This window comes from Channa argus, chromosome 19 (genome assembly GCF_033026475.1).
Source record: "Channa argus isolate prfri chromosome 19, Channa argus male v1.0, whole genome shotgun sequence".
Lineage (NCBI taxonomy): Eukaryota > Metazoa > Chordata > Actinopteri > Anabantiformes > Channidae > Channa > Channa argus.
In genome coordinates, this window is record NC_090215.1 from 16,086,667 (window position 1) to 16,107,351 (window position 20,685).

Consider the following 20,685-nt stretch of genomic DNA (forward strand, 5'->3'; position numbering starts at 1 on the left):
GTAAATTATGAGGGTTAATTTCTGCAAATGTTCACGTTCAGTTTAATGGTTTTAACAAACATAATTAAAAGCTTTTTTAAGCTTAAAGACTTCACTATTTTGTTTTACTTGAAATGAATGAAGAAGACCAAAAGTCTATTATCCGGATAAATTATAAGCTTGTCCCTGGAGATTGTACAGAACATATGTTGTTTGACAACAAGATTGACAACAACTCACATTCTGAAAATGTCAAAACAGAAACCAAGTAACTAATTAGTAATTGTGCAGACAATACTGCAACACGTGGAAACCGGAGACGCTAATATGAACAGTCCCAGTGTGTGGTGGGGAAACAAGCCAGACTGCTTCCTGATTAGTTTAGTGGACCACATGACGAGGTGGGCAAGGAGTGTGATTTGCCACTGTGTGTGTGTGTGTGTGTCTATTTGTCCATGCATATGCATGTGTCTATGCATTTTTTAAGGAGGGGGGATTTGACTGTGGCTGTGGTGGTTCCAGACCATGCAATTACTCCCACTTAGCTTGGAGAAAAAAAACAAAACAATTTCAGTCATAACACAGGACGGAAATTATAGTTGGGAAACCACTATATTCGGACTCTGTATTTCTATCTGCACAGGTTGTTCTCCAAGGAGACACAATTATCAATTTCCCCATAATACTCCGTGTGCACTTCCAGCAGCTCCTCAATGGACAGATTCGAGTGAGTCAGCATTTCCTGTCAAGTCGAATGAGTAACAGTAATCCGCTTTGCCTGAATGCACATTCACAGGAGCCCCGTGCGTCTCGCTCTATATTTAGTGCGGTTAATCATTAAATTAACCTCACTACAACCAACAAAGTGACACAAAACCTAAACAACAGCAGTTGTTTCATGTGGAGGTTTTTTCTTTTTTGTTTTTTCCACTCTGCTTTATTCTTTGTGAAACACCTTCAAAACTTGAGCTGAGTGACAGGTATAAACACACGCTGTAGCTGGTATTTATTTTCTTGTGGTCAGTTGGAAACCAGAAGAATACTACATTCATCATGCCAGAGAAAATTTAAGATTGGTGATGACAATATATGAAAGAGAGAGGGTGAGTGTATTTGTCCAAAGCAGTCAGTGAGTCACTGGTCAACAGAGAGACACAGAGAAACCACGGCACAAAGGCAGAGAGACCATAATATATCTATGATGAGCCTTGGTACAGTTTATCAAAAGCTGATCAAAATCAATGACTCTGTGATTTTAGGTTCACTGTCTGACTCATACTCTTTGAACATTAACCAGGGGAAATTAAACACGCTCCCAAAACCTTCAAAGCTCTCTGAGATGTGTGGTAAATGAGCAGCATTTACTGCAATTTTACTGATAATGAGAGTCAAGACGTAATTAAGTTAAGATGTTTCTGTAGTTACGTTGTGTCGTATTAACTTTTGTGGGATGTGGCCCGCAGCCTGTGATCTATGCAGGCCGCTTACTCAAACCGTCACAGTTAAATACGCTGTAGTAGGTCGACCAGCAGCCAGTAACAGCCATTAGACAGTTTGGCAAAATTTAGCAGCTTTTGAGACCCTGAAATGGTTGTCCGATGGAGGCAAAGCAGAGGATTTTCCAACAAGAGACCAGAGTTGAAGTCCGGTGTGAACCAGTCACTTGATGCACGAGTGTTTAGAGCAATGGCCCCATTGTAAGCACCAACAAGTGTGCACTTCCAACAGACGTGTGCCTCCCTGCGTCATGGTTTACTGGGTCGTATATAAGAACAGGGACAAACGACCTACATGGCGATTAAGTTCCGCAGGTTACCTGTGTTACCTGCATATCTTTTGTTTGGCTAAAAAGGTTTTTAATTGCTCAAATTGGATGGGACGAGGTTTAAAATTAAAGGCACCCTACCTGGAGAAGCAGCCATATTTGAAAAACGTATAACAATAAATACATGAACGGTTTTTCAATAGCTCTGTGCAAGATCTGTTAATTTGAGCATCGTACTTACAAAAGTAACACGGCACCTCTCTACTCGAATACCATGATGGTGATTCTAAGAATCATGGGAGAAGACAGCCTCCAGCTCACCAACAGAAAGGCAGGGGAATGCTCATAAGATGGCACCAACATCCCCCCTAACACCTGTTTCAGCAGATAAGCCCTTAAAAACCCACTGGACACCAACTGATGAACACCAAACTACACACACATAATATAAAAACAGCCAGACCCACTGGGTTAAAGGCATCCATCCATCTGTTATGTGTCCCATGGGAGGCTGTCCCAGCTGTCACTGGGCAAGAATTGGGGTCCACCCTGGACAGGTCTCCAGTCTATCTCAGGGCCAACACAGAGAGACATACACAGAGAGACAACTATTCACACTCACATTCACACCTACGGGAAACTTAGAGTTATTAGCTAACGCATGGACGCATGTTTTTAGACTGTGGGAGGGAACCAACACAAGCACGGAGAGAACACGTACGGTCCACGCAGAAAGGCCACTACCGGCCAGGAATTCAAACTGGGGACCTCCTAGCTGTGAGGCAGCTGCACTAACCACTCCGCCACCGTGCTGCCACAGAGGAGGTTTTATATACAAGCACAAATTGGTGGCAAAATCGCACAAAAAAATTAAAATTATTTAGTTTTAGTTAAGGGACAGTGAGTGAAAACAATGCAAAACAATACTAATGCAAAATACAATCATGCTAAATTCTCTGTTCCTAGAAAGCATAAGCACAGATTTGAGGTCCTTCCTTGATAATAGTAAAATAGCACCTATGAGACAGAGATATTTTTTCGTGCTTTATTCAAGTTTGTTGAAATGAAGAACGGCTGCTTTGACTGACAGATCAAAATGCATCACACTGAACCATATTTATGGGAGCCGTTGACAGGAGGCTTCAAAATGCATCGGTCAACTGCAAAGTGCATTACAGTGACCGCGCAGTTCACATTCAGAGCACATACTCAAAGAGGAGCCCTTCCCTACATTAACTCATGGATTTTTGTCTGAGCAGACAGGAGGCTGGGGAGGCCAGTGGGAGCCAGATGCATGGGGAGGATTAACAACACTGTCTGAACAGAAGGTGAAGCTTTCTTTCCCCATTTTCACTCCCTACATCTTCACCGTGTCCAGCAAAATCACCCTCACGCTCCTCTTTCGAGTACATGTACCTCCCACTCCCCCTCCCTCCCTCCCTCCCTGGCAATGCTTTGAGCCTGATATGACCACAGTTTAGATAAGCATTCTTCCACAATGAGAAGCCAGAAAGTGTTTTTTTTTTCTTCCCCTTCTTCTTCTTCTTCTTCTTCTTCTAAAATGAAGCCCAAAAATGTCTTTGGTTTCTGGGTTCTGATGGAAGCTGTGAGTTTGTTTTCAGTTTAGGGTTATCCCAGAAACACACAGGTTTCTCTCCAAAAATAGGCAGCACAGAAAGTGGATATGAGGAGGGGAAGGAGAGAGAGGGGAGGGAGAGGAGGGAAAGAAGAAGGGCGGGGAGTTTGGTTAATGAGCACCAGATGCCTTACCTTCGCTGGTAGCCACATTCTTTGGAGCTTTAGTTGGTGTGTGATCTGTGCTCGAACTTATGTCAGAAGAGATGCTTGAGCTCCCTTTACCTGTCGGGGAAATGGGGAAAAAAAAAAACAAAACACAAAACTGCTGGGACACGGCAAACAAATTGTAGCTCCTGAAAACTGTGTGCTAAAGCTAAGGTGGAGTAGCACTTTCGTGATACACTTCATATAGTAAGGAAGTATGAAGCAAGGTCATATGAAGCCCATCACTCTCTGCTCTCATGACATTTATTTTTTTCGGTTTTAGATAAAAGCTAGTCCTGGCACGTGCTCAAAGTCTTTGCTAGTGTGTTTACGTAAGTGTCCCTTTTTTTTTTTTTTTTTTGATATTTGGAAGGAGGATAAAGTCTCATGAAATCACCCTGTTTTCAGCCTTTCAAACGTTTCCACGTTTACCGCATTTAAAGAATTATTACAATTATACATAGTATCAACTGCCACATCAAAGTTACAAAGCTACATTGCATTTGAGACACAGGAGAGCTAAATCTCATAGACGTTTTTTTTTTTGTATGTGTCCTTTTGCTGCTGGAGTCAACAGGTTTGCCTGCCATGGTGACTGCAGGCTGCCTGTGGAGTAGTTGTTTATGGCATTTCATTCCTGTGTCGGATCATAAATGCAGCTTTGTGGCTTTCCTGAGACTGACTATGAGCCTTTCCCCTGCAAGACAGGCCAAAGAGGTATTCCCAAACAGTCACACCCACATGCACCTCAAGTGCAGCCACCCCAACAGACTAGACGGTTCCCGAAACAAGCGGCAACGCTTATGTAGGGAGAAAAGAATGCAACCTGTGTCCCGGTAGTCAGCATGCACGTATGATTACACACATGCGTATAAAGGGTTGCTCATGTGGTATGGGCATGAGTGACATGTTGTGGTGACATCAGTAAGCCAGCACATCTGCTGAGGCTTTCGATCCTCAGAAATGACTCAGATATTTATGAGGAGCTCGCAGATGTCAATGTAAGACCCCTTTTTATAATGTCTAAACCGAGCAGAAAGCATACGGCTTGGTCAACGCACGCAAATATATTTTACTATTTAGCCGCAGGATTTCACTCCTCAGCGTGGAGAACTCTGCTGGGCTATTAGGTTGCCGCATGTGGATCCAGCCGAGGGCTGATTGTTTTCTGGTTTTCATAAAACAAAAAAAAAAAAAAACAACAACTTTCATAAAGGGCTTCTGCTTCCTGTCTCCTGCTTATATAATGTGTTGGTAGAGGGGCTGCTGCACAGTTGTGACCTGTGTGTAATTAATGCGGAGTCATACTAGAAAACACATGGACATGCAGAATTCTGGACTTTAATATTAAGCACTGGTCCTCACCACTATCAAGATGATGAATGCCTTAATACTATCCCGTATTTTCCTGTTATGAGATGCCGATCAACGTTAAAGTTCTAATCTGATTATTCTCACAAACCCAGTCACAGATTTTGAGTTATACTTTAGGTCCTGCAGAAATAGTCGTTAAATATAGTTACATTCTGTAATTACCTCACAATAGAATATTTTTGCTGTTAATCAAAGCAATGTATCCATGTTGAGTCCTTACACATTAAGGAGCTGAAGGAAACTGTTAATTTATGTGCAGCATCAACCACATTGCGTCTGCAAAGCTAAATTATCTGCAACAATGAATCCAACAATGCTTTTGACTTGTGGACATTACACTTTACTCCACTGAGGCTGGACATTTCATACCCAGTGAAATACTCATGAAATATCAATGTCCAATACACTGCCTCAAAGTGATTATGCCTATTTCTTCCGTATTATTATGATTAGCAGCCATGATAAAGTGCACTAAATACACTTACATCCACATCGTATCCTCAAAGACAACTTTGCAAAATGCTTTTATACATTTTTGCATTTAAACCAGATTTTTTAAAAAAAGGATGATATTAACCTTAAGTAGTATTATAATATCGCACACTACATTATTATTTTACATATTGTATTCGCATAACTTATGACTCTTAACTTTATAATAGTTAAATGCTCAGCCCCAGTGTTTCTTAAACTTAAACTATAAGAGTCAAGACTGTGTTAGAAACTTGTACTTGTACCTTAACATACTGGATTTCTAGGTGGGGCTGATTCTGAAGTTATTTTAACATCTGGAGACCCCGTCTCTTTTCTGTGGTTATTGATTTAGGAAAGGAGTTCAGTCGAATATTATTTATATAAACATTTCTGCTGTAAAGACAGCACTAGAGTAGAAAATGTTTTTGGAATAGGTAATGTCAAAGAAATAATAATGGAAAAAAGACACTGGGTGAGAAAGGACATAAGTATTATTATGAAGTACAATATCCTTGGTTGTATCTATATTCCAGGATCCATATTCCAGGATCATCAATGTCCTTTTTATAGTTTTTAGCAATATAAAAGTTAACAGATTCAAATTCTTGTAATCATATTCATATAAAAATTAAGGTTAAATGTTGTCTATCCCCAGTTTATCTTTACATTCCAGACTAACTGTATCTTTCAAATGAGGGAGGTACACAGTGAATGGCTGAACCTGCTTGGCCATGATAGTCTGGACCCTTCTTTGTCTTATAGCCCAGTGTAGCTACGTTAATGATTTAGGCTTATTATTATTATTACACACAAAAAACATATTTAATGTGGTTAACACTGCACATCTTAAATGTGTGTTGCTAAACTGCAGTATGAAGGAGATCTGTGCCAGAGATTTACAGTTTTCTTTAACCTGTCCTCCAAGAAACTCTGGTCCATTGTTTCTAACAACATCTGACAACATGTACGCGACCTAAGAAGAAGCTGATACCTTCAAAACGTGATCAAATCTCAGCACGTTGTCGTGTATTAATGCAGCTATTTTATGTCTAAAGTCTTACAAACGCAGACCAGCCACGCGGGCGTTTAAGGGTCCGTTTATGCACCAAACGGCTTCTAAATCAAAACAATACAAGAATAAGGAATTGTGCACAAAAATCTCTGGAATTGGCTCTTATCAAGATAAGAATGACCAAGTGCCCACATACCCAAACACTCATGCACTTTGACCCTCCTCCACTAAACCTGCAGGAATATGCTTTTTCTTTATTAACATGCCATCAGTCAGTGTGTGTGGTCAGATGAGCTGTTGATATACTATATGAGTTTTATAAATGATTTTGCTGGTGCCTGTGCTTGGTATGTTGCCTCCTGCAATTCGATTAGAGCAAACTTTTTTTTTTTTATATGGATAACAAAAATAAGTAGTCGCTGGTCTAAAGCAGTGTTCATCTAGTTTTACATTTGTCATTTGCTGTGCTATTCCTTATAACTTTTATAATGCTTATGCTATCTAGCTATAGTAAATTAAAATACGGCCACCAGATGTCACTCTCCATCTTGAAAGTGGAATAAAACGTTGCACATCTTTAAAAAGTCTAAAAGTGGGCAATTGGAATTTGGGTGAAGCTCTTAGCTTTCTATACATTTCCTGCAGACTTTATGGCTTTTTGAATGGAGTATGGTGTCTAAGAAGAAAAGCGATGGATATCCTTACTGCAGGAGGTGAAGATTTATGGGGAATAGAGCTAATTTCAGGCTAGCTGACATATGTCCAAAGAGAGGCTACACTAACTGTAGATTGTCGTCTGGTTTTAGTTTAAACTTGACCTAAAGGGAAAAGAAAAAAAAAAAAAAGGCTCCACATAACGGTGACACTAAACTCTCTTCCTAGAGCGGTGCAGTTTGCTAAAACCTCCTCCTCCACAGTGGAATTCAAATAAAAAGGTGTTTTAAAGTAGTAGTTACTGGACTCACCCTCGCTTCCATACTGTTTTCCATTGTTCGCACCCATTTTAAAGGATACATAATCTACGCGCACAACTCGGGTTATCAAAAGGAGTTAAATTCCAGAGGAAAAAGCTGCGTTTCCATAAAGACAGGCTGGAGAGGCAAAGTTTTGTGTAGGGCCGCTAGCACCGACTCCAAATAGTTAATCCAGATGTTGGACAGAGGACGCCTCAGCATTACGCAAACCTAGAATCCAGACGTGTGCATCCAGCGGTACAGACTTTCTATATCTGAACATCCACAGACGCAGCTAGAGAGTTGTACGCAACGATACCGATTCAAGAATCACTTTGGGAGGGGGAAGAAAAAAAATAAAATAAAAAAGTTTGTGAAGTGCCCTAAATGGTAAGCAGCTGTTTATCAGGCTGAGTGCGGGCAATCACAGCGGCCAGACAACTTTGTGAGGACGCGCAGCTCTCGTCCACTGCTTTTGGATTTAAAGAGACCGCAGACCAGAGAGGGAGATGTGGCTATTACAAAAAAAAAAAAAAAAGAAACTAAAAGATACGGCAAGAACAGCTCGAGGCTGTGCCTGGGAGTGTAACAATTCAACATGTGAATAATCCGAGTTGCACAGGACTCACTGAGACTCTTACGATGCAAATGCCTGCAAAATAATTTTTGATTTACTTTTTAAACAAAGCCTGTAGCTTTAAAGTGACAAAATAGAAGGCGGCAAAATCCCAATACGTTATTTTCCCATTGTATTCTGCGTTGATATTTAAGCTTCAAAAGTGTCAAACACACACACTCACTCATCACTGACGACACAATCCGTGAGGATGGAGGCCTGCTGAAAGAGGAGACCAGGTTAACCGCATATGTTGCTATAAATATCAGTCCTATAGATCATTGGATCCTCAAGTGAAGACCAGACAAAAGCAGTTGTCTGCTGATGACAGTGGACTTAATATTCTGGATACATTGTAAATTCCTTTCTAAATGCACAGGCAGTGCCATCATCTGGGGGCTTAACAGTGGGGTTAAATGCCATTTCCGTTTTTTTTGCACACACACACACACACACTAATACAGCAAAAGTATGTAAGGTTCTGTTTTCTGTGTGACTGAGCTGCATGTAGGACTATTCATGTCGGCTTTATATGGAGAAAAATTTCACAGTATACTGTAAAAACTAGTCATTTGTACAATAGTTGTACTGAGTAGCATTCATGAAAGACAACATTTTGAACAGGCTCCTTTGTCTTGATCAATACATTTTATTAGTTTCAACAGAAGTGTTTAATTCCCACTGACACCAGATGTTCATGTTTACTACCATTGTCCACCTTTAAGACCCGTTTTGTAGACTTGTGTTTCAGATCCATCACATCTATCCAAGAGAGCCGTTTATTTCAACATGTACTGTGCTGATCTTATTCTTTCTAGCAACCAAAAAGCCATTATGTACGTTGATGTCCAATTGGCTCACATGGTGCAAATCAACGGGGTTCTTGGCTCTGAAAGGCCAAATGCCAGACCTCAAACATTTACAACCAGCACTCTGTGGCACTCAGCAATGCGTACATAGAAACACTTGAGCGCTCTGCATAAGATGGAGGTGGCAACACACTTACACATTGGAAAATAACCACAAGGTGACATTGTTTCTGTGCTTTATAAACCTGATGTAGGAACTTGACCCGTGTGTATTTACATCACTGTACGTTACCAAAACAACAGAACTGAATACACGTAAATTCAAATCAGCTCAGACAGTTGGCCATTATTGCCCATCCAAAATAAAAATACATCCACAGGAGCGACTGAGTACAGGTTGAAAGCAGGACTTGTGTTTATATCAGACAGAAGGTCAGATTAGGTTACAGACATGGCGTAGCAAGAAGAACCAGCTAAAAGCTAAGCTCTGGCACAGCTGCTTTCTGGGAGGACAGGGTCACTCAGATGCTGTTGGGGTCAGTCACAGAGAGACTGGATCGAGCTGAAGAGTCGTTTTTGGTCTCTGCGGTGGCAAGACAGCTCATAGAAAGTTGGGCGGAGTTGATTTCTGTGAGCTTACTGTAAAGTGTCCCCAAGGTCACAGGAAGAGACATGGACCTAAGTGAAAAGACTGCATTAGAGGAGACTGGCCTGGGGTGGTAAGGCAAACACAGCATGGTCTCCGAACTGGTTTTTAATTTTTTAGGAATCAAACCAAATGTGAATTTTAACAATCCACCCATCAAAAAGGAGAGAGGCCCACTACACGAAACCGTACCTCTTCATAACGGTGGCGATGTATTCATCCAAAGAGGGATTTATTTTTCCTGCTCCAAACAAGCTACATGTAATCTGATGAGAATCAGACATGTTCACCAGCACTGTCAACAGATTTAGGATTTTCATTCACTGCTTGCCTGACTGTATTTAATAATATTGAAATATATGCCAAATGTAAATGAGACAAGTAATGTGGGCAGCTCTGGTTGACTTTGGTACTCACACAGTGTACTTCCCGATACTGTAACCTCATTGAAGTACTACATGCAATAGTAAATACTCACAAACAGCGAGGTTGTCTGTGTCAGGCTGCTGGAAGGTCACAGAAAAGCTTGTGTCAGACTCCAGAAGGACTTCAAAGTGCAGGTTACAGACTAGACCTGCTAAACAGACCCACCAATGACAATATATAATTATAGCACACTGGTGCAGGGATGATCTTATGATGTAAAATTTCTGCTAACCTGAACTGACAAGCTGAGGAGTAATACAGCTGCTCAGCAGAATGTTAAAAGCACACTGTTGGCGCAGCAGCTCCAGTATAGGTGGGACATGGGCAGGGTGGGTGAAGGGAATGCTGTCCATTGCTGTGCCTTTACGCTCAGGTGCATCCCATGCAGCTCCAGGGAAAATATAACGGTGCATTACACCCCCGAAGAGAGACTGGAAGGAAAAGTAGTTTACAAATGGAGTTTCCTGATAATTTAGCTTAGGCACCGGGAATTTGTGCTTAATGTAAAATAAGTGTGTTTAAAGCAAAACATACCACTGTAAAAATAGGATCCCCGTCATGTAATGTCTCCTCATGGCTGTTTGCACTCAGTGAACCCCTCATCAGAAGTTTGGGTAAAGGCGCCCACTGCAGGTCAACATCTAGCATAGTCACATCTGTGAGACACCACAGAGGAAGCAAAGGAGATTGTGAGCTACTGGTTTGAAGAGATTTCCCCTGCATTTTTCCAAAGTCTTTGCCTTTCATAATATGCATCATCATTCATCTTAAGTTGTGGTGGTCTAACATGTTTCACCTTACTTCAGTTCCTATATCTCCACCCTCAGCAGCGCTGTGATAACACACAATTACAATACAGTAACTAACAATGCCACAACACTGAAACACAACACACACACTCCCCACACCCTAATTAGAAGCAGCCCTTTGTTGCACACGCCTCCACTCGTTACTGATACATAAAGTGCTTTCCCCCCCCCTCTTTACATACACAAATGTGTATATTCTGTACAATGCACATGCCTTGAATAAATGCTTTGAATAAAATATGTATCCAGGGTTATATTCGACTATAGGCCAATTATATTTAGTGTTATATTTTAACATGTTTCCTGATGTGAAAGAAAAGGTTGATTTGTTTCTGTGATCGATACAAAATGACCGTAGTCGTTTCATTATTTCTGGCCCTATCAAATTAGAGGGTTTTCGATGCTGTTCTAATCCGATGGTAAAGTTTCTGTGAAAAGTAACCGCACCTGTAATTTCACTGAGCTTCTTAACAAAAGACACCGTCACTGGTACTGCTGGCTGCAGTTTGAGCAGGAAACAGGCCGGCAGAGTCTCATTTGGCACTTCATTCAATGGCAGGAACACAGGGTTGCTGCGACAGGACAGTTTTATGATATCAATAGCACTTGCGCTGACATTCACACTCACTGTAGGATGTAAAAATGAATAACATCCTGAGATTAAACACCACCACATTACCCCTGGGCATCCAGCTGTGGAGGCTGTGGGATCACAGAAGCCATCTGAAGCTTGTGATTCACGTCGCTGACACCCAAAGTCACCTGGGCTGTCTGAACAACCGCCTCCATCTCTTTAAATGCAAAAGCTTTTCAGGAAAACACACAAATTACTACAGCATTTTAAAGACTTACATGTGCTTCTTGTATTTAGACAACAAAATTATAGTTTAGCATCAAGTCTGCATTTATTTGGCATCTTACGTGAATCTGAAGTTTGCTTTACATCAGCTGGGTTGATATAGAACTGGATAGTCGGAGGACAATCTAAAAAAGAAAATTATACATTTAAACTTTGAAATCATTAAAGAAATCTATGCATGTTTGACATTTTTTGCATCTATACCCTGTTTTCCAGCCATTAGACACCCAATCCGGCCATTGTTAATCATGTCCAATTGGGCGTGACTGTCCTTAGGTTCCCTTAAAGCAGAAATATTGTGCCAATTCCTTATTATAATGGGGCATTTTATTGTGATACATTTTTATAGTGATCATTTCCTCGTGTAATTCTTGAGTTAATGAAACAAGTATGAAAAACTTCAGAGAAACAAAAAATGAACCCTTTAAATTGTTATTATTAAATCAGTATTAGTCAAAACCTGTATGTATCTGTATATACACACACACAAGTTTAAGAAGCTCCACAAAGTACACATTTATCATTTACCTTAAAAATGTGAATGAAACAAATTAATCTTTCCAAAATTAGCTATGAGCTTTAATTTATAGAACATGTTTATAGGCACATGGGTTTCTTTTGTGGACCTCACCTTGGCAAAAGTGACATGAGCTGCAAGTCTTTCCAGAGGGATTGTAGAGATGTAAACAGTTTTAATTTGACTTTACTTGGGCAAAAAGGCAGCAATAGATTAGTATAAAAACAAAATACTAGTGGCCTCAAATGATAGAAGGAAAAAAAAAAAGTTTGTTTTTTTAAAAACAATGCAAAAGACGTGTACTTGTCTCCAGGGATGTTGTACTGCCTGAAGAGGCCTGCCAATTTCATGGAGAAGGCAGCAAAATTCTTCAACCTGTACAAATGGCCAAACGCAGTAGAGTCAACATCCGGATATAAAGCTAATTACTGTTAAACAGCTTCTGTCAGTTTACCTCAGCAGTTGTCGAAGGCTCTCACTGGGCTGCAAAAACAATTTCACATTAACATTCAAAGTAAAGGGGAGAGTCGAGAATGGATTGTTGAAAACTGCACTTACAGCAGGAGATCCTCCATGTGGGGCCACCTTCACCTCCTCCACCCCACCACATGGCAGCAACACCACCTCCAAGTAGAACAAGTCTGCTGTCAAGTAGCATGTGTCATCAGTAATGTGAAAACCCATCCTTGGGGAAAAAGAAATGTGAACATGTAGGGTATATTAAACAATTAGAAATTTAATAAGAAAAATAAGTAAAGGCATGAAGCCACAAACTTCACAAAAGTCAGTTAAGGCAACGCTTCACCCTTGTTGTTTGGCAATCATTTCCAAACGAGACCTCATGGTATTCACGGAGGACACTGAAACATACAGGGACACACATGCTTTCAGGTAAAGTAAAAAGGTTTCGTGTACATGCAGACTCACGAGAATGTAGCATTTACCATCCAACCCCTCCTGGAGCCTTTGCAGGGTTCTAACTAGTGGCTCGCAGGGTTTGGATTTATCTCTGGGTTTCTCCTGTTAGGGGACAAAGGGAAGGGAGGAAAAAAAAAAAAAAAAACACAAAAAACAGAGGACCAGTTGTTTGGGAATGTTTTTCTTGGGTAAACAGTCTTCCCGGCCCACGGAACACAAACTGCATGACACTATGGCAAAAGAGAAAATGTGCATAAGTTATACTTTGAGCTGGGTAAAAACAGGGGCATGTGTGATTTTTATGTACCTGAGCCTGTTCTACAGAACACACCCTGCACTGTGGTCAGCTTAGTTTTTGAAAAAGCAGGGAGAGTATATTCTTTCGACATCAGCGCTCGCAGCAAACTGCATGACAAACCCCAGCTGCCTTATCCCTTTGGACCACACATCATTTCAAACCAATCTCTTTACTAGACTCCAGAGACTGACCACTGCCAAGCTTTACTCTGTATTTATCCAAAAGTATTATCTACCCTGGTGCTCCACCCATGTCAAATAAAGAAAACTATCCCACCCTCTCCTCATAGTTCCACGCCACACAGGACGCTATAGCAGAGCAAACACACTTTCTTGTGTTCTGTTGAGGGGGGAAAAACACACAGGAATCTATAAAGATTTTCCAGTCTGGACTCCTAAACCTGTGGCTAAATGGTGCGCAAACATAATAAACATCTTTTAAAGAATGAAGCCAACAAACTATACTACAGCATTACAAAGCCATTGACATAAGAAGGGGCCCAAAAATCAACTTTGCATTAGTAAAAAAAAAAAACACACATTCTAGTCCGTGTGGCTGATAAGAAATGACATAGTAAAGATGCGATTAGCGCCCTGCACGTCAAACAAAGAGATGTGTGTTCCAGAATACATGAGCTCACTCTCAGAGCATCACCACACCAGTGCCTGATTCACAGCACTATCCCCAACATTCAGCAAGTCACTTTAGTAACTGTTACTTTCAAATACCAAGCAAGAAGACCTGTCTCACCATGCATCTGCGGACAAGCTGAAAAGTCTCGTTCCATGACTTCTCTGCAAACTTCGCGTGCAGGTTAGAGATGATGGACTGTCCCTTCATTTCTGGAGGAGAAACGCTAAAAAAGTATTACAGATTTAGAGTATAGCCTAAGCATGAGCAGCCAAGTGGACAAACACTCTGAGTTGAAACTAAACACTGTCTGACTTTAGATTTAACACTCTCACGATTATTACCTGGCTTCTGCAAGTCGGGACACGGCGTCTCCTCTTTCACAAAGGTGCCAGCGTCTATGCTGATTAGCCAATTAATCACCTGACGTGATTCACTTCACTGTCCTCGTCTTAATATCTATTGCGTGTGATCACGCAGGTGAGCAAAATATGTCTGTAAAACAGGCAACATTTAGTTTGTGTGGGGGAAAAAAAATCAAATCAAATAAAATTGAAAAAAATAATAAATTAAAAGTGAGTATTGTCTGGTTCTCCCGGGCGGGCGGGCGTTGGCAGACGGAGCCAAGCCCACAGGACGTGCTGTCAGTCTGTTGCTTAGCCGCTAGCTGGAAAGTCTCTGGAGTTAGCAAGGGAGCCAGCCATGAGCTAACGGACAGCTACCTGCCACTTTTCGTTCTTGCCACCGGAGCTCGGCTGTCTTCAAACGCTGCACCGAGGTGAATACCGCTGCATTTACCGGTAGGTGATGTTGTGCACAATAAATAAATAAATAAATAAATAAATAAATAAATAAATAAAATACCGCCGCGTCATTAAGTTGTGATTAGCTGCTTGCTGTGGGTTGCTAGCCCTTTGCCCGTGTAGCCACCCTCGCTGGCTAGCAGGAGGACGCTGCTGAGTTTGGAAGCAACGACCGAACATCTGTTGCTGGGTATGCGATTTTTTTTTTTGGACGTACCTTAACCGCTAAACCTCCACCTTCATTTTGAATATCTTCACACATGAATTACTGGCTATGCGACGGTCAGGGTAACACTGCTGGGTAATTTAGTTAGCCCGTTAGCCGCCTCGGTCACTGTAGTCTGCCGGCTAGCTAAACGTTAGTTTACCTACAGTTGGCCCCAGCTAACTTTCTAATAAGTATTGTGGATGCGTGTGTGTGAGATTTCAGTTTTCTGTGGTTATTATATTAAGACGTGGGTGTTATGTATTTTTTTTTCATGCTAATAACATGTAGAGCATCTTGTATTGACGTGCCCGTGTTACTGACGTTTAGTCGCCAAACAATGATGGGCTGATATGTTCAAGCGACATTAAAGGTAAATCTGAGGTTATTATTGTAACCTTCATATTTGCTGCTGCAATTCTGTTTCCGTTGTCTTTCCTCGAAATCTTACACACCTACATTTGTATGGAAATTGTCGCATACTTAAGTGTTTTCATGAAGGACCTAGACGCTACGAACTGATGACAAACTAACCTAGTAGTAGTAATAATAATAGTAATAGGACTTTGCCTTCAGTACCAAGTCGTATTATTGACCCCCAGCGCATAGATCCCTTTTGCTAATCTGTGTAATGACCTACTGGCTGGGTTCCCGTGTTTGTCCCTCCTTCCCAGAGGTCTGAGGTCTGAGATCAGAAGGGGCATTTGCACACACTTCTAGACATCAGGGTATTTCCATATAGCCTTCCTGGAAAGTCCTGCACGAGAAACTGATCATTTAATTGCTTTGGCGTGTGTTTGACTTTCATCTGGCAATTCCTGTTAAGAGTTGCCAGACGTTACCAGAAGGTAAAAAACAGGTTTCCTTTGGTTTGTTAGTCGGCTTATGGCTTGTCATGGTGTTACAGTAGTTATGTTTGCTTACCTATATGTATAGTTTCGGATTTGCAAATTTGCTGATCTTTGACTCTTTGCTACAGAAACCATTCTTTTTTTTTTCCTTCCCTCGGTCATCAAATAATTTCCGCACATGCTGCAATGACTGTTACCGTTTCCAGTAATAAAATCTTGTTTCTGTGACATTATTTGCGTTTTTTTTTGCAGACGCACGTAGCTACACTAATGCAATAGTGATAATGAAAGTTACTGATTATAAAATAGTTTGTAATCAATCTATTCCCCGTGGTCATCATTCAAGTCTTAACCAGGTTCAGAGAATAATAGTCAGCACTCCTTTTGTAGTGTAATGGCTTTTCTCTGGCAGTTATTGTAGTGGGATTTATTGCTGTGACACACAATGATGCCTGTGCAAGCTAACTGTAGAAATTGAATCTATAGCCTCAGAAGTGATGGTGAATCATCTCTGGATCTTTTCTTTTTCTCCCTCTCTTTCTTTTCTTCCCAGGAATTATCATTAAACACTTTGCCACAGCTGGAATCCTCAGACTGATTTTGACAAACTTCATCTCACAATCCTTCCCTCCACCTCCCTTTCACACTCAGATCTCTTGGTGCACAGAGCCATGGCAGCTGCTAAGCCAAAGGGGCAGAACTCTCTAGCCCTTCACAAAGTGATCATGGTGGGCAGTGGAGGAGTGGGGAAATCAGCCCTCACCCTTCAGTTCATGTATGATGAGGTCAGCAACTTGCATAACAGCAGTCAAGATAAAATTCAAATGTTTTAACATTTTTTTTTAAACTCTCTTTTTGGTATAATCATTTCTTTTTACCTCCTAGTTTGTTGAAGACTATGAGCCAACTAAAGCCGACAGTTACAGGAAGAAAGTGGTGCTGGATGGTGAGGAGGTACAGATTGACATCCTGGACACAGCTGGACAAGAGGACTATGCAGCCATCCGGGATAACTACTTCCGCAGTGGCGAGGGTTTCCTCTGCGTATTTTCCATCACAGAACTGGAATCATTTGCAGCCACAGTAGACTTCAGGTGCAGTAACACAGTGGCTTAGTTAAACCCTTTTGTAAGACTAGAATTTAAAGAAGTATTTATTCCCCCAAGTATTTATTTCCCCAATTTTTGTGTAATGTCTATGTTACATACAGCAGTATCAGGTGTACAAAAACTATAGGTGAGTAGTCTATTTATTTGCATAAGTTACGGCTGAGTGACATTTCCTGTTTTGCAGAGAGCAAATTCTGCGAGTGAAGGAGGATGAGAATGTGCCCTTTCTTCTGGTCGGCAACAAGTCAGACTTGGATGACCGACGGCAGGTTAGCGCGGACGAGGCAAAGGCGCGTGCTGAGCAGTGGGGCGTGTGCTACGTGGAGACTTCTGCCAAAACCCGTGCCAATGTTGACAAGGTAAGTCTCATCAGCCAAACAATAGCATCAACCTTGTTTAACAAAAAACAAAAAACCAATGTTACTTGCATATGAAGAAACCTGAAGTGGTGTTTTCTATCTCAAAGGTGTTTTTTGACCTGATGAGAGAGATTCGGGCAAGGAAAATGGAGGACAGCAAGGAGAAGAATGGGAAGAAGAAAAGCAAAAGTTTGGCCAAGAGAATTAGAGAGAGATGCTGTATTTTATAGTGGTAAAAGACAGCAGGAAAGCTGCTTATGTACATATACATTTCTCAGACTTTTGCATTTATTTTGTGCCCGTACCTGACCATGACTTTCCTGGCTAACAGGATATCTGACATTGTGTCAGGGAGTAGTAAGATGGCACCACATACACCATTTATAGCTCTAACTTTTTATGTGCTGACACTCCAAATAATTTATGTACTCTCTCTCTGTTACTCTGACCTTGTACAGAGTGTAATGAATGGATGGTGTTTTAATTTAGGCCCAAGCTTGACAAGAGGCTAATCCATGAAATGTTACAAAACCTTTCAATGTTTGATGTGCTTATATTTAGACAACTGTGTTGAAAAGAAAAGTTAAACTGAAAATGTCAGAGCCAAAATTTAAATTGGGGGGGGATGTAACTGGAGCTTAATACTAGAAAGTTTAACATTATATAATTATTCCATCATCTTTGTAGGAAGTGTAAGTTAACATTCAGCAGTGTAGTGTCAACCCAGAATTCATCAAGTGCCACCAAGAAACCTGCGTTGCACTGGTGAGTCTATGAAGCATCTTAATTCAAAGATCATTGCGTAAACAAAGCTAGACCCGAAATTTGATGCCATTCTTATTTGTCCTATTTTACTATGTGATGTTATGAACACTTAAATCTTTACTTGTGAAGTCAAACTTTTTTCTTCTTTTCTTGTATTATATCAACCCATGTAAGATAAGAGCACTAATATTTCCACTACGTTTCCTTTCCAGTGGCTTTGTTAAACCTCTTCAAATGCACTAACATTGGTCATTGCCCAGAATTAGTGAGGGACATGACATCACTTGAACTTATTTTCAATTTTAACATTTCAGAAGTTTTTACCTTCCATTGCCTTTTTTAAAATGTATTAATTTTTATTTTTTTGCAATGATGGAATCCCTGGTGCTCTGATAAAAGGCGATTCCACAACACTACATGATGTCTAACACATCTTGATAAGATAAAATTTAAACTATTTCCACTTATTTTTTAATTTTTTTCAGTTTCACTGTTTCAGGCTCAGGCTTTAAACACTCCCCCCCCCCCCCCCCCCCCCAATTTTACGCTGTGAGTTTTTACAGCTTAAAATGTCAAACATCAGTGCAAGTTATTAGAAGTAAGTTGGTACCTGTTCAAAAAAAATTAAAGTTAAAGCTCTCAGTTACCAAAGAAAAATGCTAGCTAGTACAAACAAGTGCCCACTTAATAATGGAAGTGAATGACACCTTGCTTCAGTGGTCATTAAATGTGAGTGCTACAGATTTTGTGCAAAGACTGTTACACTGATGTAGGAAAAGGCTGATAGGCTGTCGGAGGAAGTGAACACATCTCATTCTAAGTGATCTTGGAAAGATGCAAGGTTGTGAGAGCTTTAGTAATTCATGTACAGTGTATCACTATTGCCTTTCTGTCCATTGTGAATGTGAATAATCCCCCCATGCTCCTCCTGTTTGCCTGTGACGTGCAGAGTTCAGAAGGCATTGATATCCTCTTCCTTTGTAACGTTGCGTGAAAGCCTACCCGGTATAACGATGTTGTAGTTTAATGAAATACCTGATATGCTCCTTCAGTCTTGGTCATGTAGTTGAGTTGATGAGTTGAGAGCAAGTGAAGATTAAAGCAGTAAAATGAAAAAAAATCATTAACAGCTAAATTGCATAGACCAAAGCACACTGTGAAATATTATTCTCTCCTTTCTCCTAACTGCTTTCCATTTAAGACTGAGCCACTCTTTCTTTTTGTACAGCAAAACTGTTTTTTGTTTGTTTGTTTTTAGAATTGGCCATCCAGAGGTTTTTGTCCCAATTAGCTCTGATCTAGACTAAATTTATTCAAGCTAATTGTATTTACATTAAAGGATTTCCACAACCAATGGGATGCCCAACACTAGAGTCTATGCAAAAGAGATTGTTGGAATTGCAAAGAGGAAGATCACTTGAAACTTGGAGTGTCTGTAAACTACTTCTAATAAAGCTAAGTGCAGTAGAAGTACATGAGCTTGAACGCTTTTTAGAAATCTAACGACAGGAAAACCAGTATCCTTCAAAAATAAAGCGTTTTATGTTTTGACATTCTTGCTCATTGATTCTCTGAGTTAATCATGAACACTAAACAATTCCCGGCTTTTACTGCAAGCTGTGTTTTTCTTTTTCTTTTCTTTTTTTTTTTTTTAATGGTGTTAATTGTTAAAAAGCCTTGTAATGCTTAAGAATGTCTGGTTTGTTTTTTACTGAAAAGCACACGGGGTAGCGGTTTTAAGGTTTAGAAATATGAGAGCAGGACTGGATATGTTACAGGTTGCGGGGCAAACTCAAAAATGTTAGGAACCCATAGCACCAGAATGTTTAGAAATTAGTTTGGTTTAATTTGTTTTAAGGGCTAACCTCCAGTACACCATTTCGTGATTGAAACATTTCTAAAAGCTAAAGTGACAGGCACAGAAACAGACATGCAGTCTGTTATGACATACGTTTCTAAGCAAATAGTCATTACATTGATGTAAGTGCTGTGTGTCATCAATACAGAAACTATACTTAAAGTGACCACCGTAGTGCTTGCTTGCTCTAACACTGGCTTCACATTCTTGTTAAAGCAAACATTCATAATCTTTTTTTTTTTTTTTCCTTTCTCTACGGTATAGTTAAATAGTCGATGGCCCAAATATTTTCAGTGACCTACTAAAACAGATGTTTGTGTGAAAGCTATAAGCTAACTGTTCTGCTGGGTATTAAAAAAAAAACAAAAAAACAAACCTGTTTTGCCTTTTATATAAATACCCTTGGAATAAAAAATGAATATCTGTGTCTTTGATTGGAGAGTTGTATGTATGGCATCAGTTAAATGTTTCCTTCATGTTTACCTATTTTAAACATAACCACTAATGTAGCGTTATCTGTGAATGCAGAAGGTAAAGCTTACATTTCATGTTTTTTTTTTGTTTGTTTGTTTTTTTTGTGTGTGAGTTAATTGGAAATGGCAAATAAAAGTGGATATTACTAATGACATCTTCCACCTACTCAGATAATCTTTGTTTAATGTCTTATTTTATGAAGATTTATGCCTTTTACTTGAATTATTGCAGTCAACAGGCAGGCCGAGCTTTAGAGGGACTTGTTCTCTGGGACTTGGCGTGTTTTGCTGCTTGTGTGTCTGAACAGGCTGGACACGCCACATCATTGCTGTTACACAGATGAGGGTGGGTGATTAGAAAACTATCATTCACTCCAGCATGTAGCGGACTATCT

The 20,685-nt window shown here is 40.3% G+C and overlaps 2 protein-coding genes across 20 annotated transcripts in view; one reads left to right on the top strand and one right to left on the bottom strand.

Annotated features, from left to right (window-relative positions):
- Window positions 1-14,517, bottom strand: part of LOC137104501 (F-box/LRR-repeat protein 7-like) — a 27,168-nt gene extending 12,651 nt beyond the window's left edge. Inside the window, exons 1-16 of one of the 16 annotated variants that reach the window (XM_067485767.1) lie at window positions 14,212-14,517; window positions 13,988-14,093; window positions 12,966-13,041; window positions 12,827-12,881; window positions 12,580-12,706; window positions 12,476-12,504; window positions 12,325-12,396; window positions 12,136-12,210; window positions 11,709-11,785; window positions 11,567-11,629; window positions 11,325-11,451; window positions 11,093-11,217; window positions 10,371-10,492; window positions 10,069-10,267; window positions 9,889-9,987; window positions 3,515-3,604 (exon numbers count right to left, since the gene is read on the bottom strand). In XM_067485767.1, the coding sequence (XP_067341868.1) occupies window positions 3,515-3,604; window positions 9,889-9,987; window positions 10,069-10,267; window positions 10,371-10,492; window positions 11,093-11,217; window positions 11,325-11,451; window positions 11,567-11,629; window positions 11,709-11,785; window positions 12,136-12,210; window positions 12,325-12,396; window positions 12,476-12,504; window positions 12,580-12,706; window positions 12,827-12,881; window positions 12,966-13,041; window positions 13,988-14,077 (1,426 nt within the window). In that variant the 5' untranslated portion in view covers window positions 14,078-14,093; window positions 14,212-14,517. Of the gene's footprint in view, window positions 1-3,514; window positions 3,605-7,351; window positions 7,820-9,888; window positions 9,988-10,068; window positions 10,268-10,370; window positions 10,493-10,632; window positions 10,669-11,092; window positions 11,218-11,324; window positions 11,452-11,566; window positions 11,630-11,708; window positions 11,786-12,135; window positions 12,397-12,475; window positions 12,505-12,579; window positions 12,707-12,795; window positions 12,882-12,965; window positions 14,094-14,211 lie in introns of those variants that run through there. The other 15 variants (XM_067485764.1, XM_067485765.1, XM_067485763.1 and 12 more) reach the window with 15 other exon arrangements.
- ralaa (v-ral simian leukemia viral oncogene homolog Aa (ras related)) lies at window positions 14,516-20,445 on the top strand. 4 transcript variants are annotated; one of them, XM_067485780.1, is made up of 5 exons: window positions 14,516-14,667; window positions 16,280-16,511; window positions 16,612-16,820; window positions 17,020-17,194; window positions 17,302-20,445. In XM_067485780.1, exons 2-5 carry the CDS (start codon window positions 16,398-16,400, stop codon window positions 17,422-17,424), a joined length of 621 nt encoding a protein of 206 aa, XP_067341881.1. In that variant the 5' UTR covers window positions 14,516-14,667; window positions 16,280-16,397; the 3' UTR covers window positions 17,425-20,445. The 4 variants fall into 4 exon arrangements, with proteins under 4 accessions (XP_067341881.1, XP_067341883.1, XP_067341884.1 ...); XM_067485782.1 differs by having other exon boundaries at window positions 14,528-14,667; window positions 16,378-16,511; XM_067485783.1 differs by lacking the exon at window positions 14,516-14,667 and adding an exon at window positions 14,726-14,860 and having other exon boundaries at window positions 16,378-16,511.
- The last annotated feature ends 240 nt before the right edge of the window (window positions 20,446-20,685 follow it).